The sequence below is a fragment of the Cetorhinus maximus genome, chromosome 17 (genome assembly GCF_964194155.1).
Source record: "Cetorhinus maximus chromosome 17, sCetMax3.hap1.1, whole genome shotgun sequence".
In the NCBI taxonomy this organism is placed as follows: domain Eukaryota; kingdom Metazoa; phylum Chordata; class Chondrichthyes; order Lamniformes; family Cetorhinidae; genus Cetorhinus; species Cetorhinus maximus.
Genome location: NC_135895.1, coordinates 56,556,247 through 56,572,502, shown reverse-complemented (window position 1 = coordinate 56,572,502; position 16,256 = coordinate 56,556,247). Strand labels below are relative to the sequence as shown.

Sequence of the window (16,256 nt, the reverse complement as noted above, 5' to 3'; positions counted from 1 at the left end):
GCAGTTATTCCAGTAAAAGGTATAAATTATTCATGTAGTTTCCTCAGAATTAAGGAAATTTTTGGAATTAAATGGTAGTTAATTTGCATTTCTACTTGGGAACAGGCCATATATGTCACATTGCCTTGGGAGCTTAGTGAGATTCTTTATTTTGAGCTGTGAATTCAGTTGGAGCATAGCCATCAGGAACGCTGGTAAAGTTTGGAAAAGCAGCTAAGAGACTATGTCAGCTTTGAACATACGAACAAGGAGCAGGAGTAGGCCCCTCGAGCCTGCTCCTCCATTTAATAAGAACATGGCTGATCTGATAGTAACCTGAAATCTGCATTCTACATACCCCTGATAACCTATCACCCCCTTGCTTGCCAAGAATCTATCCATTTCTGCCTTAAAAACATTCAAAGGCTCTGCTTCCACTACCTTTTCAGACTCTTTGAATGAAAAAAATGTCATCTCATCTCTGTTTTAAATGGGCAACCCCTTATTTTTAAATAGTGACCCCTAGTTCTAGATTTTTTCCACAAGAGGAAAAGTCCACTCCACATCCACCCTGTCAAGACTCCTCAGGATCTTATATGTTTCAGTCAAGTCTCCTGTTACTCTTTAAAGTCCAGCAGATACCAAGCCTAGTCTATCCAACCTTTCCTCATAAGATAACCCACCCATTCCAGGTATTAGTCTGGTAAACCTGCTCTGAACTGCTTCCAACGTATTTACACCCTTCCTTAAATAAAATGACTAATACTGTACACAGTACTCCAAATATGGTCTCACTAGTGTCCTGTACAACTGAAGCATAACCTCCCTACTTTTATATTCAATTCACTTGGGTTTTCTGAAGTTGTAGCTCCATGAAAGTCAAGAGATAAAGCCAGACCCACACCTGAAGTAGAGTAAATGCTAGGTCTATTATCCATGACGCAACCTGCGATTGGAAGCTGGGATTCAATATAAGACAAAATTGGAAAGGGGAAAAAAATAGATTTGTTTAGCTAGAAATAACAAATATCCAATAACCCTCTCAATAAAAGGCAGTTGGAGTTCTAGAAGTAATCAGCATGGTTGCAGTTTGAAATCATAGCAATGGGCTATTAGAAGCCAAGACTGTTATCTGATGTTTTAAGCCACTGTGCAGCATTCACAGGAAGGCCAGTGTTTGAGCTGTGGAATCCAGAGTCATGAGATCGGTAAAGAAATCTGAGGGTTACTTAGCCAACTGTTAATGGAAGTACTCCCATAAAATCTTGTACCTTGGTAAATAGCTGTAACACTAAAGAGAAATAAGAGTGAATTCCAGAGAACAGTGATGTACCTTTTGAGTTGGCCCCAATGATACGATTCAGTCAGGAACTGTTAACATTTAAAGAGAAATCTGAACACCTTGTTTTAACCAATAGAGCTACATCACAAGATTTCACTTGTTTTGAACAAAACACAAAATTTATTGTATATTTATTAAACAAAGCAAATATGATTAAGTTACGCTAAAGCTTATACCCACATATGCTCGGCCCTTAAGTTTACTTTGTACCTCCCCAATAATTCTCTTATACATTACGATATCTTAAAGTTATTTATTTCTATAGAGAACAACTGTAAGTATGCCACAGTCCTCTGGAAACTATCTTTAATTCTCTGCATCGCTAGTAATTCTCAGAGATAAAACTTTCATTTACCATCTCTTGACTGTGGTTGCCTAGTCCCCTGTTCTGGTTACTTTTTCATTATTTCCAGCTGATTTGCTGGTTGCTTTCTTTGCTTGAAGACTTGAGGAGATTCTTGCACTAATTCAAACCGGACAATGTTCCAGTTTGTGTTCCCTCACAAAATTCAAACAAATTAAGCTTCACCAGCATTCCACGTGGTGAATGATGAAGTTACTCTACTTACAGTGCAGGTCTATCTAACTGTGAATTACTTTGGCTATCTTCTGTCAGTGAGCTTCAAACTGCATACATCAGCTCCAAACTGCAACTACTACTTGGATGATTCTGCAACCTCTGCTTATATAGTCTCAACCAGGTTCAATCTACCCAGAAGTTTTGGTATCCAAATCTCATGTTTAGTTTTTGTTTCCTTAGAAACTGGGAGAGTCAGTTTCCTTTCTATGTTTCCCTTTTCTGTTTTTATCTCAGATTCTGCTTTCAGTTAGGTCATGCTTAAGCTTCTCCACCTGCTGTTTTATAACACTATTTATTCTATTCTAACCTTTTAAGTGTAATAACCTCCCAGCTTGTTGACGTTGCATTTCCCATTTTTTACAGTTAAAATTTTAATTCTTAAAACTACAAATTATATACGAAAAGATATGAACCATGAGCTAGAGATACACAACACCAGGGACAGAATTTTACATCTCACAGGCGTGCGTCCAACCCGATCGGGCGTAAAATAGTGCACGATGACGTTGGGTGAGCATCCCGACGCTATTGCGTGATATTTTGGTTGACGCGTGCGCGTGCCCACTGACCATTAATAGGCCTATTAAGGCCATTAATGTATTAATTAAGTGCGATTTTTCACTGCCTGTCCAACGCCACGTCTGGTGGGTGAGTGAATCAGCCAAATGGCCTTTTGATTTTTGAGGAAACGTCATCCATGGGCGGGATGAGGTTTCCGATATTAATTTTTTAAAAATGTTTTGATGGAATTTTTACCATTTATATGTTCATGTGAGGGAGTCTGACGCGTGGACATATTTTCCTGCTTTTTCAAATCTTTATTTCATGGTTTAAAATTCTTCAGCTCCCTGAGGCAGCTCTCTGCAGCTTTCATTGCACACTCCCCCTTGCCCACACAGACTTCAGCGCCCACCCTCCTCCCGCCCCACCCTGGCAACACTGAGCCTTTCAGCGCACATTTCACACCGGCCGGCTGTTAATTGGCCAGCCAGTGTGAAATCGCGGTTGGGGTCATCGCGGGCGGTGGGCTGTTTCCTGGCTGCTCCCGGGCCCACCTGATGACCTCAAAACCCTGCCCCAGGAAATATGAACGACCTTTAAAGATATCATAAATTAAGGGAACCTTTGGAGGGAAACTGAAAGTAGAACTGAGTTTATAGCATAAGCCTTTATAAGCTAAGTTAATAGCGCTTACTTTTTAAAATTTCTCTTCATATATACAATAAAGTTTGTTTTGTTAAAAATGTGAAAGCTTGTGGTATGGTTCTATTGGTTAAAATTAAGTGTTTGGATTTCTCTTTAAATGTTAATAGTCCCTAACAGAATCATAACACCATGTGCACCACAATCGCATTACCCTCAACAGCCCTCTCCATTAGATCATCAAAACCTCGAGCAAGCTAGTCAAACACAATTTGCCCTTAACAAAAGGGCCATGAGGAGAAATCATGGCCCTGGTGCTTCTCCTGTTTCTGGGCCCCTCATCCCCCACTCTTTAACCCTCAACAGCTTCCATCAAGACCCTTCATGATACTTTTCAAAGCTTTGGATCCTATAAACTAGAATAGGATAGTGCAGCAAAGAAGGATGCCATTCAGCCCATTGAGTCTATGTCAGTTCTTTCAAAGAGAAATCTCGTCAGTCCTACCATCCCCTCCCACCAGCTTTTTCTCTATAACTTTTTTCTCCATGTATTTATCGGATTTCCTTTTGAACACCTATTTGACTATGTATCCACCGCACTATCAGGGAGGGGGTGCATTCCAAATCTTAATCACTCTTTATGTAAAAGCTCTTCCTTGTGTCACATCTGGTCCTATTGTCAATCAACTTAAGTGAAGTTAAATCTGGGCCACCTGATTATAGATCCTTCAGCCATTGGAAACAGTTTCTATTTTGTCTATCTAAACCCTTCATAATTTTATGCATCTGCATTAAATTCCCTCAAGCTTTTTGGTTCTAAGGAGAACATCCCAGTTTCTCTGTAATCTCTCAACCTTGGAGCCATTCTAGTGAATCTCTTCCAAACCCTCTACAAAGCCATCACATCTTTCGGGTGCTCAGAATTGGAAACCATAGCCACAGTGGTGTCAAACTGTTTTATATAGGTTCAGCAAAACTTCTTGGCTTTTGTACACTATGCCTCTATTTATAAAGCCCATTGAAAGCTCAGGGGCAGGATTTTCCCTGCGGCAGGCAGGCCTGGGAACAGCTGTGAAACGGACCGTCGCCCATAATTGGGCTCTGACCACGATTTCACACTGGCAGGCAAATTAAGGCCTCTCCGGCATGAAACGTGGCTCCGCACTGGCCGGGAAGGGCCAAGCGGGGGCGGGGGCCTGTCGGCCGCCGAGCCCAATGGCCAGTTTAAAAATGGTCCAGGCAGCCCCTGAAAGGCTGCCACGGAGGACATCCTCTGAATTTTCACGATGGACCTGAGTGTAGATGGACACAAGCAGGAGGGCAGGTCGGGTGGGTACTCGGCCCCCTGCTTTTCTAATGAGAGCCTTGTCATCCTCCTGGAGGAGGCGGCTGCCAGGAGGGACACTCTAGTCCCCAGAAATGGGAGTAGGAGACCACCGCACCTCACCAAGAGGGCATGGGAGAAGGTGGCAGCAATGCTGAGCAGCCATGATGTGGTGCGGCGCTCCTGGGTCCAGTGCCATGAGTGTTTCAATGACCTGCTGCACTCAGGAAGATTGAGCGCCGTGTTGGCATGGGTCAGTGTGTAGATGTGTTCAGAACTGGCTGCCCCCCACCCCCCCTTCCCCGTGGACCTCAGAGGTGCTAGAGTCTGAGTGCCAACTGTCAAGCACACCAGAGCTGGCCAAGGGGGTGAGCCCTGCCTGCTTGGACTGAGGGCCTTGCAGCTCGAGGGCTACAACTCCGAAGTGCCCTGCGAGGTGTTCCTCAGCTGGGGTTGGCCAGGCTGCAATGGTGCTGCAGGTACAGAGTGGACTAATCAATGCTCCTCTGTTGTTTCTGGAGAAGACAGCCCACAATAAAATAGAAAGGTAGTGAAGTGGCGGAGGCCCTGCTAGCCTCCCAAACCTCTTGAGATACGAGCAAGATACCCTGGAGCTCAAGAGCTAGCACACCCCACCACGTGCAGCTGGGCATGGAGAGGCGGGGATGCCAGGCGAAGGTAAGAGTGCAGTGCACAGAGGTGAGAATTTCAGCTTGTGCAACCATTCTAGTGTAGACCTTTCATTGATGTGAGCCTCGAACCTGGAGTCCCCATTGATCATTGGAAGATGATGGCACCACGAAGCAGATCTCCATTGTCTCACCAGGGTGCCTGGCATGCACAGTGACAGTGTGATGACTTTAACTAATGACATGTCCTTCTTTTTCCTTTTAGGCTTGTCAGCAGGCGTTCGATCTCCAGACCCCAAAGGGCCACCCCTTACACCAGAGGACCACAGAGCATCATTGCAGCTGCATCACACCCGCCCTCTGAAGCAGGCACCAGCACAGATACCAGCACCTCGGTGGGCATTAGAGTGGTGGCTAGTATCTTGGTGCACATTGGTGGGGCGCTTCACAATTGCTTGAGGTGCAGGCAGAGGCAGAGAGTGCTCGGGGCACCAGCAGTCAGAGGACTGCTGGGCACCAGGACGATGCTCAGTCAAAGCAGATGATGAGCCTCTGGAGTCGTCCATTCGGCAGCAGATGTTGGATATCCAGCGAGATGTGCGGGAAGATCTGGTGGAGATCCATGAGGGTATGCGTGCCTTGGTCTCTGTTGTGGGGGACACCATGCAGAGCATGACCTCAGGTGGTCAGTGTCAATGTGGGAGATGGATGGGGCACCTGGTATCCCAGCTAGGTGCCCATCTATCAATGGTGTGCAGGGAGGTCCAGAGTAACATCACGTTGGTGCACGAGCTGCCTGTCATATCTAACAGCTCCTCTCAGGTCACTTTGGATGACGGCAGCAGCTCCTCCGCCAGTGACTGTGGCATTTGATGAGGATACAGCAACTGGGGAGATGCCAGCCATGGCACTGGCCACTCCCTCCCAGGCAGGGCTAGCACAGGCTCCACTGGCCAGAGGATGACTGCCAAGGTCATCAAGGCCAAGTAGACAGCAGGGTCAGCAGGCTGTCTCCAATGCTGGTGACAGCGAGGAGGGAGCACCTAGACATAGCACTCACAAGCATAGGTTAAATGCACCGTGAGCACAAGAAGGACAGGTCACGGACGATTTTATGTTAATTTATGTTTACTTCATCTATACTGGTCTGGGAATGAAGACCAGGGAAGTTTATGTAAATAGTTTGGAATTGTCAAAATGAGATAGATGTTGCTTTTGTTATCATGGCCTGAGTATGCTTCACCTTTTTGTTTTATTGGTGCAGGGAGCGCCTGTATGTAATGCTGGATGTAAGTGGCTCTGAGCTTTATTGTACAGGCACTGAGTGTTCTTTATGTTCAAATGAACGGGCCCTTTCAGACATCCAGGTTGGAGGTGGCAGCCCTGGCATGCGTTTGAAGCTGATCTTTGGTAGCCTAGCTGAAGGAGCGTTGGATCCAGGCGTCCCTGCCTCCCTGGACATTACCGAGGTCTGCCTCCATGCCCTCAGTGTTCTCCTCACCGTGATCCTCTTCTGACTCACTACTGAATTCATCACCTGCATCCTGTGCAACTGCGTCAAGATCCTCTTCCTCCAGTGGGTCCCCCTTTTCCGGTGCCAGATTGTGGAGAGCACAGCATGCAACCACTATCAGTGAAACCAGCTCTGGGGGGGTATTGCAGTGCACCCCCTGAATGGTCCAGGCATCGGAAGCGCATCTTGAGAAGACCTATAATTCTCATACCACTGCCCTTGTGGAGGTATGACTCATATTGTAACACTTCTCTGTCTCTGTTCTTGCGTGGCGGAGAGGTGTCATGAGCAACCTCTTCAACAGATAGCCCTTGTCACTCAGCAGCCATCCATCCAGTCGAGCTGGAACACTGAAGAGCCTCGGCAACTGGGAGTGTCTCAGGATGTAGGTGTCATGGGAGCTGCCAGGGTACCTTGTACAGACTTGCAGAATCTGCTTCCTGTGGTCACACACTATCTGCACATTCATGGAGTGAAATCCCTTCCTGTTGACAAAGGCACCGGGCTCACCCGCTGGTGCCTTGATGGCCACATGTGTGTAGTTGATTACACCCTGGACGTGGGGGAACCCAGCAATCACGGAAAAGCCTCTGGCTCGCTCTGCCTGGCTGTACCCGCCTGAACAGAGCTTCTGTCACCAGCTTGACGCAACTATGGACAGCTAATTGGGAGACTCCACAAAGATCCCCCACTCAGCCCTGGAAAGAACCTGAGGCATGGAATTTGAGGGCTGCTGTGACCCCTTCAGAGCCACTGGCATGGGGTGTCCACCCACACAGTTGGAGCTGACCTCAGGCCCAATCATCTGGCAAATGGAGGTCACACTCTCCCTTGAGAGGCGGAGCCTCCTTTAGTATAGCACCTTGAACATATTGAGGTAGCTGCATCACTGCCTGTAAACGCTGGCAGCAGGATAGTGAAATCTTCTGCGGCCCCTTCAGCCTTGGGCTACCTACTGGCCCTGCGCGGCTAGTGCCTGTGCCTCTCCTCCCACAGGTCCCTCCCCTGGAAGTTGTACAGGGACATGAGACCTCCTCTCCCTTCTGCTCCTCTCTTCCTCCTCAGAGGAGGTGCCTCCAGTGGAGCCCACAATCCCCATTATCAGGTTAAGGGAAGGCTCCACAGGTTTGAATCCTCCAAGGACCTGGCAGACAGCAATGAGTCCTGAAAGTAAGCCTGGAAATGATAAGAATGAAGCCCTGATGAGGCTAAGATGGCTGACAGAGATGAGGCTGCCAAGTACCAATAAGCAACCAGCAGCAAACTATCTCCAAAACACCTCACTACTCTCACTGGCAATGCTACTGATCCTTTTTATCCCGCACTTGGATGAAGTTAGTGAAACTGTCGGCTGGCCACCTGCCCGTTTTGCCCATGCAACGAGCTGGAAATCGCATCGGTAAGGAAAGATCACATTCAATTGGACTCATAAGGGCCTTAAGTGTCCGCTTAATTAATGGCGGATGCTGCTCCGGCACCTGCGTGCACCCACCAAGCGAAATATCGCGCGAGTGCGTGATGACATCAGGATGCTCCCCCGACATCATCGCATACTATTTTACTCCCGATTGGGTTGGGCACGTGCCCACCCGGGGGATGTAAAATTCTGCCCCAGGTTTCAGTATGATACACTTTACAACCGCAGCTTTGTCAGATAATCATATACAACTCGGTCAGTCATACTATGCAACCAGCTCCACTTCTTTGAACCTGGCCCTGTGCAATATCCAGACAACAACATCCAAAAGATTTGAACCTCACAAGCACCGCAAACAACAATCGCATGTACAAATGAGAACATCTTGAACTATCAGTGACATATTTGATTAACGCATGACTCCTGGTTTCACTTCCAAGTTTAAAAATGGTAATATCTTCCAGTAAATTATTACCGACTAATTCACCTGCTTTGTTGACAGAAAAATTACACTTTGCTTTGATTGATAAATACTTTCTGATTTTAAATTGAAACTAACCACACTTAAAAATACCCAGCATGGAGCATGTAATAGGAGAGCAAAGTACTGCAGATGCTGGAAAGCTGAAATATAAATAGAAAATGCTGGAAATACTCAGCAGGCCAGGTAGCATCAATGGAGGGAGAAACAGAGTCAATGCTTCAGGTCCTGGGTCTGCACTAGCTCTGACGAAGGGTTTCTCTCTGCGCAGATGCTGCCAGTTGTGAAAAATATCCCTTTTGCCAGCCCTCCAAAAAACAAACAGGCTTCTTGTAAGCCTCTCATTCCTCCTCAGTAAGAAACCCAGCAGCAGCTGCCTGAGATCTGGTTTTGCACAACATTAAACATGAATGTAGAAAAAGTTAAGATATGAAGAAAACATAAACAACTTGCTGAGCAAAAAAAACAGGTCACAGCAATAAACTGATAATTAAAATAATGCATAATTAATGAAAGTGACCATTAAAAAGTGCCAAGCAGCAGAGCTAACTAATAAAAACTTTTTCACTTAAGAAGCAGAGCTAGAGAGAGACAGACTAGGCCTCTAGTTCTGGTCATCAAGAAAGGGGAGGGGACTGGGGCCGAGCCAAGGAGTTGGGTTAAACTAACACCGACCTGTTTGCCTCTGGTCTCGGCGAAATTAATACAAAAACAAGGCTCGGAAATGGGTTCAACCTGAAATGCAGCATTGAACAACAAGCTTTGAGGAGAACGTGATTGATCTTTCTACCCTTTCCTGGGGTTTGTGCAGGAAACTGCTTAAGTTGTTTTTTGTTTCCCAGGCTCAAGGTATTTCTTTCCCATTTCCTCCAGTACTTTGTTAATTCGACTAACACATATGTCAACCATCAGCGTTATACAGCCACATAATATAATAGTATTATTATTAGAATACAATATAATAAGCTTCCACTTTGAAAACTAAGCTAAATCTGTGTAAATAACTTTTCATTGATGAATCAATTATTTTCTTTCAATTTCTCCCAATCATTGAAACCTATAATTAATCAACACTTTTTTGGAAATTCAAGCTGATTTTTCTCCCTTTCAGCATTTTCAAATTGATCAATTCTTTTTAGTTTAATTCCTCCAATAAATTGGGCTAAAAGTGAGGCTTTGTGATTTTCTTGGGTGGGGGTGGGGAGGTTGCTATTTGTGGCCTACCTGCACCCATGCGGATTGAGGTGGAGGCCAACTTCATCTGCATCCTTGTAGCATTGGCCCAAGGTAGTTCCAGTGCTGCATCCTCTTCACCTGAGCTACCTGTAGGCTCTGGCCAAGGCCTGGGAGAGGGTGATGCACTGGCACTGGTGCGCCTGTCGGGTGGATTTCCCTGGAGGTGGCCAGTTAGAATGCTGTGTCCAGGAGCTCTATCCAAATAGGGACAGCAGCTGGGCTTTAGAGTTGGGGCATTCAGTGAAGCCTGTGGATATGGCCATATGCCGCCTGCACAGAGGGGTGGTGCTGCCAGTTGGGCACAGAGCTCCATTCCCTTGAGGTCAGGGTCCCTGGTGTTTTGCACCTTGTGCTTCCCTTCTCTCCTGGGCCTTGTTTAACAAATCCATGTTGGCTTTCCTTAATTAATCCACATTTGTCCCAAGTGACAGTTAATGTTTTCCTGAATTATTGTTTCTAAGAGCTTACCCACCACCAAGGTTAAACTGACTAACCTGTAGTTATTGGCCTTATCCTTACATCCTTTTTTGAACAAGGGTGTAACATTTGCAATTCTCCAGTCCCCTGGTACCACTCCTGTATCTAAGGAGGATTGGAAGATTATGGCCAGTGCCTCCTTGGATGGATTTCATCTGGCTCTGCTGACATATCAACTTTCAGTAGAGCCAGCCTATCCAATACCTCCTCTTTATCAATTTTTAGGTGATCTAGTGTCTCAACTACTTCCTCTTTCACTATGACTTTGGCAGCATCTTCTTCCTTGGTAAAGACAAATGTAAAGTACCCGCTTAGTACCTCAGCCAGGCCCGCTGACTCAATCCCCTTTTAGGTCTCTAATCAGCCTCACCCTTCCTTTTATCATCCTTTTCCTATCTATATGCTTATAGGAGACTTTTGGATTCCCTTTTATGTTAGCTGCCAGTCTTTTCTCATAGTCTCTCTTTGCTTCCCTTCTTTCTTTTTACACTTCCCCTCTGAATCTTCTATATTGAGCCTGGTTCTCACCTGTATTATCCATCTGATCTGTCATATGCACCCTTTTTCTGCTTCATCTTACTCTCTATCGCTTTCATCATCCAGGGAGCTCTAGATTGCCCTATCTTTCTCCCTCCTGGGAACATATCTTGACTTCTCATTGTTCCATTACAATTTTGTCTGCCAATCTTTGATTCCAATTTACCTGGGCCAGATCTGTTCTCGCCCCAATGAAGTTGGCCCTCCCTCAATTAATTATTTTTTTACTCCAGATTGCTCCTTGTCCTTTTCCATAGCTAATCTAAGCCTTATGGTGCTATGATCACTGTCCCCTAAATGTTCCTCTACTGATATTTGATTATTTGACCCACCTCTTTCTCCAGATCCAGATTCAATAATTCCTCCTTCTTTGTTGCAGTAGAAATATACTAATGTAGATTCTCCTCAACACACTCTAGAAACACCTGCCTTTCTCTTTATACTATCGCTATCCCAGCCTAATTAACAGAAACAGTTTTCTTTCACTTACCTGCATCTGTTCCTCTTAATATTTTGAAAACTTTGATCAAATTATCCTTTAACCTTCTAAATTCCAGGGAATACAGCCAATGTCCCTTTAAAGCTTAGTTGTTGCACATGTCCCCTTTTTTTGTCCATGCTCTCCTTACATTTCTTGTACAGCCACGCACACGGATTATTTATCAAAGAACAAGGCCTGCACTGTACCTTTCAGGCTGCTGTATGGCTGTACAACCAGCAGTTAACTGGGAAATGGAATACAACCCCAGTTTTTATAATCTTTTCGAATTCAGGTATTGTTCTTGTGAATCTATGCCGCACTCCCTACAATACACTATATTCTTCCTAAACTGCAGTGCACAGAACTGCTCACAGTGCTCTAGGTATGGTCTGGCCAGGGCTTTGTATAGCTCAAACATGACTTCTACCACATTGTATTCTAGTTCTCTTGATATAAAGGCCAGCATTCTAATAGTCTTTTGATTATTTTCTGCACCTGAGCATTACATTTTAATGATCTATGCACCAGGTTCGCCAAGTTTCCTTGGACTTCCACAATTTCTAGCTTTTCACCATGCCCTGTTCTATCCTTTTCAGCTAGGTCCAAAGTGGGCCTAAATATGGTGCAGTTCAGCTGATGGTGGCCTTGAAAACCAACAAATGCTGACCTGGATCCTGCAGAGGCAATTATCAGTAGCCACTTCCAGGTAGGTAGTCCATGACCTGCAGCTGTGGCTGATGGCATCTTGGCAAATGGAAAATATCCAGTTGTGCTGCTCATTGATCTCCTTGGCATGCCTTCTTTCATCTGGTGTTAGTCAAAGCACCATATATTGTGGTTGGCTTGTTTTCTGCATTAAGGTAACAGGTAGCTGCATCCAGCGTGTGAATGAATGTTGACGCTAGGGAGACATTTTACTGATCTATTTTTAAAGATCTTCCAGTTTGCTGAACTCTTTTCTTAAAACTGTCACTTTCAGTTCTCTGTTTTATTAGATAAACATTTCCTACATGGTTTAATCCAGAAAGCAGAGGGAAAATCCTTTGAAATGATCATCTCAAAAAGGCTCCTGTTTGGGACTTTACCATGCATTTTCCCAGGGTGTGATAGTGTTGTGGTTATGGTTCGAGGCTATTAAACCAGAGGTGAGTTGAAGTACCACCCTCTGCATGTTTATGAAATTCCTACTCATATTGACAACTACAGTTTCAGTCAGGCTGCATGAACATTTTGCATTCAAGATAACATTATTTAGTTAGGCTAGGCCAGTTAATCTAACATCTGTCACTGGGAAAATGCTAGAATCCATTATTAAGGAGAGAGGAACAGGACATTTAGAACATCATAATACAATTAGGCAAAGTCAACATGGTTTGTGAAAGAAAATCGTGCTTGACAAATTTATGAAAATTGCTTCAGGATGTAAGAAGCAAGGTGGACAAAGGGGAATCAGTAGATGTAGTGCATTTGAATTTCCAAAAGGCATTTGATGAGGTGCCACATAAAAAGTTACTGCATTAGATCAGAGCTTGTGATGTTGGGGGTGAGATATTAGCGTGGTTAGAGGATTGTCTAACTCACAGGAAGCAGAGAGTCTGGAGAAGTGGGTCATTTTCAGGTTGGCAAATGCAACTAGTGGAGTGCCACAGGGCTCAATACTGGGTATTCAACTATTTACAATCTATATTAATAACATGGATGAAGGGACTGACTGAATTGTAGCCAAATTTGCAGATAGGTAGGTAAAGAAGTTGTGAGGAGGATACAAAGAGTCTGCAAAGGCAGAAAGGCAGTTTAAGTGAATTGAAAAAAAAATGGACAGATGGAGCATAATGTGAGAAAATGTAAGGTTGTTTGCTTTGACATAAAGAATAGAAAAGCAGAATGTTATTTAAGTGGAGAGACTGCAGAATGTTGCAGTACAAAGGAATCTGGTTGTATTGTACATGAATCACAAAAAGTCAGCATGCAGATACAGCAAATAATTAGGAAGGCAAATGGAATGATGGCCTTTATTGTAAGGGGGAATGGAGTATAAAACTAGGGAAGTCTTGCTCAGCTGTACAGGGAATCGGTGAGATCGCACCTGTGTACAATTTTGGCCTTGTCACCTAAGAGGTGATATACTTGCATTGGAAGTGGCTCAGAGAAGGGGCTGATTCATGGAATGAAGGCGTCATCTTATGGGGAAAGGTTGAGCAGGTTGGGCCTTTACTCATTGGAGTTTAGAAGAATGAAGGTAATCATATTAAAATATATATGTTTCTGAGGGGGCTTAACAGGATGGATACTGGGAGGATGCTACCTCTTGTGGGGAAATCTAGAACTAGCACTTATGTATACAAATAAGGGGTCTCTCATTTAAGACAGATGATGGGGTATTTCATCTCTCAGAGGGTCATTAGTTTTTAGAGTTCTCGTCCAGAGAGAGCACTGGAGGCTGGGTCATAGTTAGACAGATGTTTGATCAACAAGGGAGTCAAGGGTTATGGGGGGCAGGCAGGAAAGTGGAGTTAAAGCCACAATCAAATCAGCCATGATCTTATTAAATGCCAGAGCGGGCTCGATGGGCTGAATGGCCTATTCCTGCTCCTATTTCCTATGATCATATATTATAATACCAGAGGTTGCACCCCCTTTCCAATTAAAGGACTGTTTTTTTTGGCTGTACTTCACAGCAACATTTCTCATCTATGTGTACAGTAGGAAGAGCAGACTGGATTTCCTGGGTTTGGCAAAAACTATCATCTGTAGGTCCAAGATACATAGTATCATAGGGAGCTCTGATTGCTTGCCGTTGTTCCAAGCCCCTGTGCCCAGGCGACCTTGGAGTGGGATCACATGGCCTCCACCGGTTTGTTCAATGTCTTTTGTGACAACATAGGACACTGTTTGGCTCATCAGTGATGAGGATCAAATGTAATATTCCATGCATGAAATTTTAATTTGATTGAGCTGCTTTTTTGGTGTCACTGATGTCCTTCTCTTGAGAAGGACACTTGCAGTGGTATTTGTGCTGCTGATATTGGGCCCACTTTCAAAATGGAACCAAACATCCCCAAGTAATGTTTGTTCATAATGAATGGAAGTAATGCTCAGCAGGACCTCCATCCAAATACTGCACAATTCGCTGAGCATGGCAGCAATCCTCAGTAGCCTACAGGATGCAGACTAAAGTCTTGCTTAAAGCATCAGATTATTTACCCCACAGTATGTGATTATCTCTTAGACATTTCTCTACTCCACTAAAAAATGAAACTTATTTGCACTGCTCCATTTGTTATTTTAGACTGCAGCCATGGGAGGACGATGGTGTAATGATGTTAAAAATGTTACTATTGAGCAAAATTTAGCTCTCAAGAGGTTAAATTTACAGCACTGCATGGCTGGCAGGTGTATATTAGATTTCAGATAGGGTGTCTAGAGATAATGACAAGATAATATGACATTCAAGCAACTATCCACCCTCATTGCTACGCAACAACTCTATGCATTTGAACTTGAACTTACTGCCAAGTTGGGCTAGTGGGTTATACTCTTGGGGAGGAAGGGCAGTCAGTTTTGACAAAAAGCTAATATTGCAATCAGGCTTTTAAAAATTAAACTGAGACCTGTGTAAACTGGAGAAATTCAGGCAGTGAAATGGTTCTTAGAAGGTTGTAAAGACTGGAGACAGCAGGAAGAGGAGAATCTACCCTTGGCTATAGGATAAAATGCTGAGGAATTATTGGGGAAGAATTTTGATGTCTGCTTGAAGCGGGCATCTATAATGGATTGCATGTTTCCTTTCCCCTCCTCCACCCTCCAAATTCAGCTCTAATTCTGTTACTGAAACAATAGTTTTGTTAGTGATGCCATGTATGCAGAGTAGGCCATTGAAAGCCAGACTATGTGAGCACAACATAATTCTCCCAGGCATCTACTAGCTGCATGCTATATTCAGCAATTATTCTCTGGCCTCAAGTTAGCTGGAATCCACAGTAAGAATGGAAATCCCTAAGAAGACTGAAAAAGCACGGCTTTTAATCAGACACCTTAGGAGGTTGGGAAGAATCTGAACATGTGAATCATCCAATTACCCCCGAAGCCACTTATTTTTTTGAACCATGTTTGAGCATAACATAAAAATAAGAACAAAATGGTTTAGCTTCTTTTTTCCATCCCAATTTACTTGCCTCCTTTCTGTAACTGCTGATTCATACTGGGATGTGATACCATGTGGGCCAGCGTTGGCGGTGGGCGGAGGGTGCTGGGGAGGGAGTCAAATGTCCTATAGCACTGACTAGCCATTTCTCCTATGTGAGTCTGGATGTTAAGCTCGTGCAGTTTAATCAACTGCTGGAGGGATCACATTTATTGATTAATCCATTAGGGAGCTGTGCTGATTTAATTGGTAAATTAACTAAAGGAAGAATGGTTAACTGGAATTACATAGGTAGATCTTGACACAAATATCGAAACACAATGACGTTTGTGAAATAAAATGGAAAGCTCACAAATGTAGCTCTTTTATGCCCATCTCATTTTGAAATAATAAATGCAGGAATCTTTCACAAGACTTACTGTGTAGAAAATGACTGGCACTACTTGTCCCTAGCTTATTAACAGCCACGCATGTATAGTTGCCATAGTGATCCTCTGTAATGTTGGTAACAGTGAGAATAGATCTGGTACTGAAGTTCGTGATTTGAATCCCTTGCCTGCCAGAGGCCAACCTAATGAATTGACAGAAACAAGTAAGGTGATTAAAAAAACAAGGCAAAGCAATCACAGCCTTTCCACCCGACATAAGCTGTGTGTACTGAATTAAATACACATTCTAGCTGAAAACATAATTATTTTTAACAGTGTGGTGGGGTAGGGGTGGGGGAAGCACTGCACAATGAGGAAGACACAAAGTACACAACTAAATTATGCAACTCCTTTTAGCATCCACAATATACCTCCTGGGAACACCAAAAACACTAAACAGAACTTTTATTGAGTGAATATAATGTGAGTTTTGTAAAAATAATAGTTTTAAAATTCCAAGAAAGACTATTTTGGAATCATATATTGTTTATTTTGCTTAGACATGGGCCAGAATATGACGCTCATCGGGCGAGTGCGTATCTGAT

At 44.1% G+C, this 16,256-nt stretch overlaps 1 protein-coding gene across 2 annotated transcripts in view; it reads right to left on the bottom strand.

The window, feature by feature from the left end:
• Positions 1-16,256, bottom strand: part of negr1 (neuronal growth regulator 1) — a 685,966-nt gene that overhangs the window by 54,014 nt on the left and 615,696 nt on the right. For both annotated transcript variants that reach the window (XM_078561247.1, XM_078561248.1), the window contains exon 6: positions 15,703-15,854. In XM_078561247.1, the coding sequence (XP_078417373.1) occupies positions 15,703-15,854 (152 nt within the window). The remainder of the gene's footprint in view (positions 1-15,702; positions 15,855-16,256) is intronic.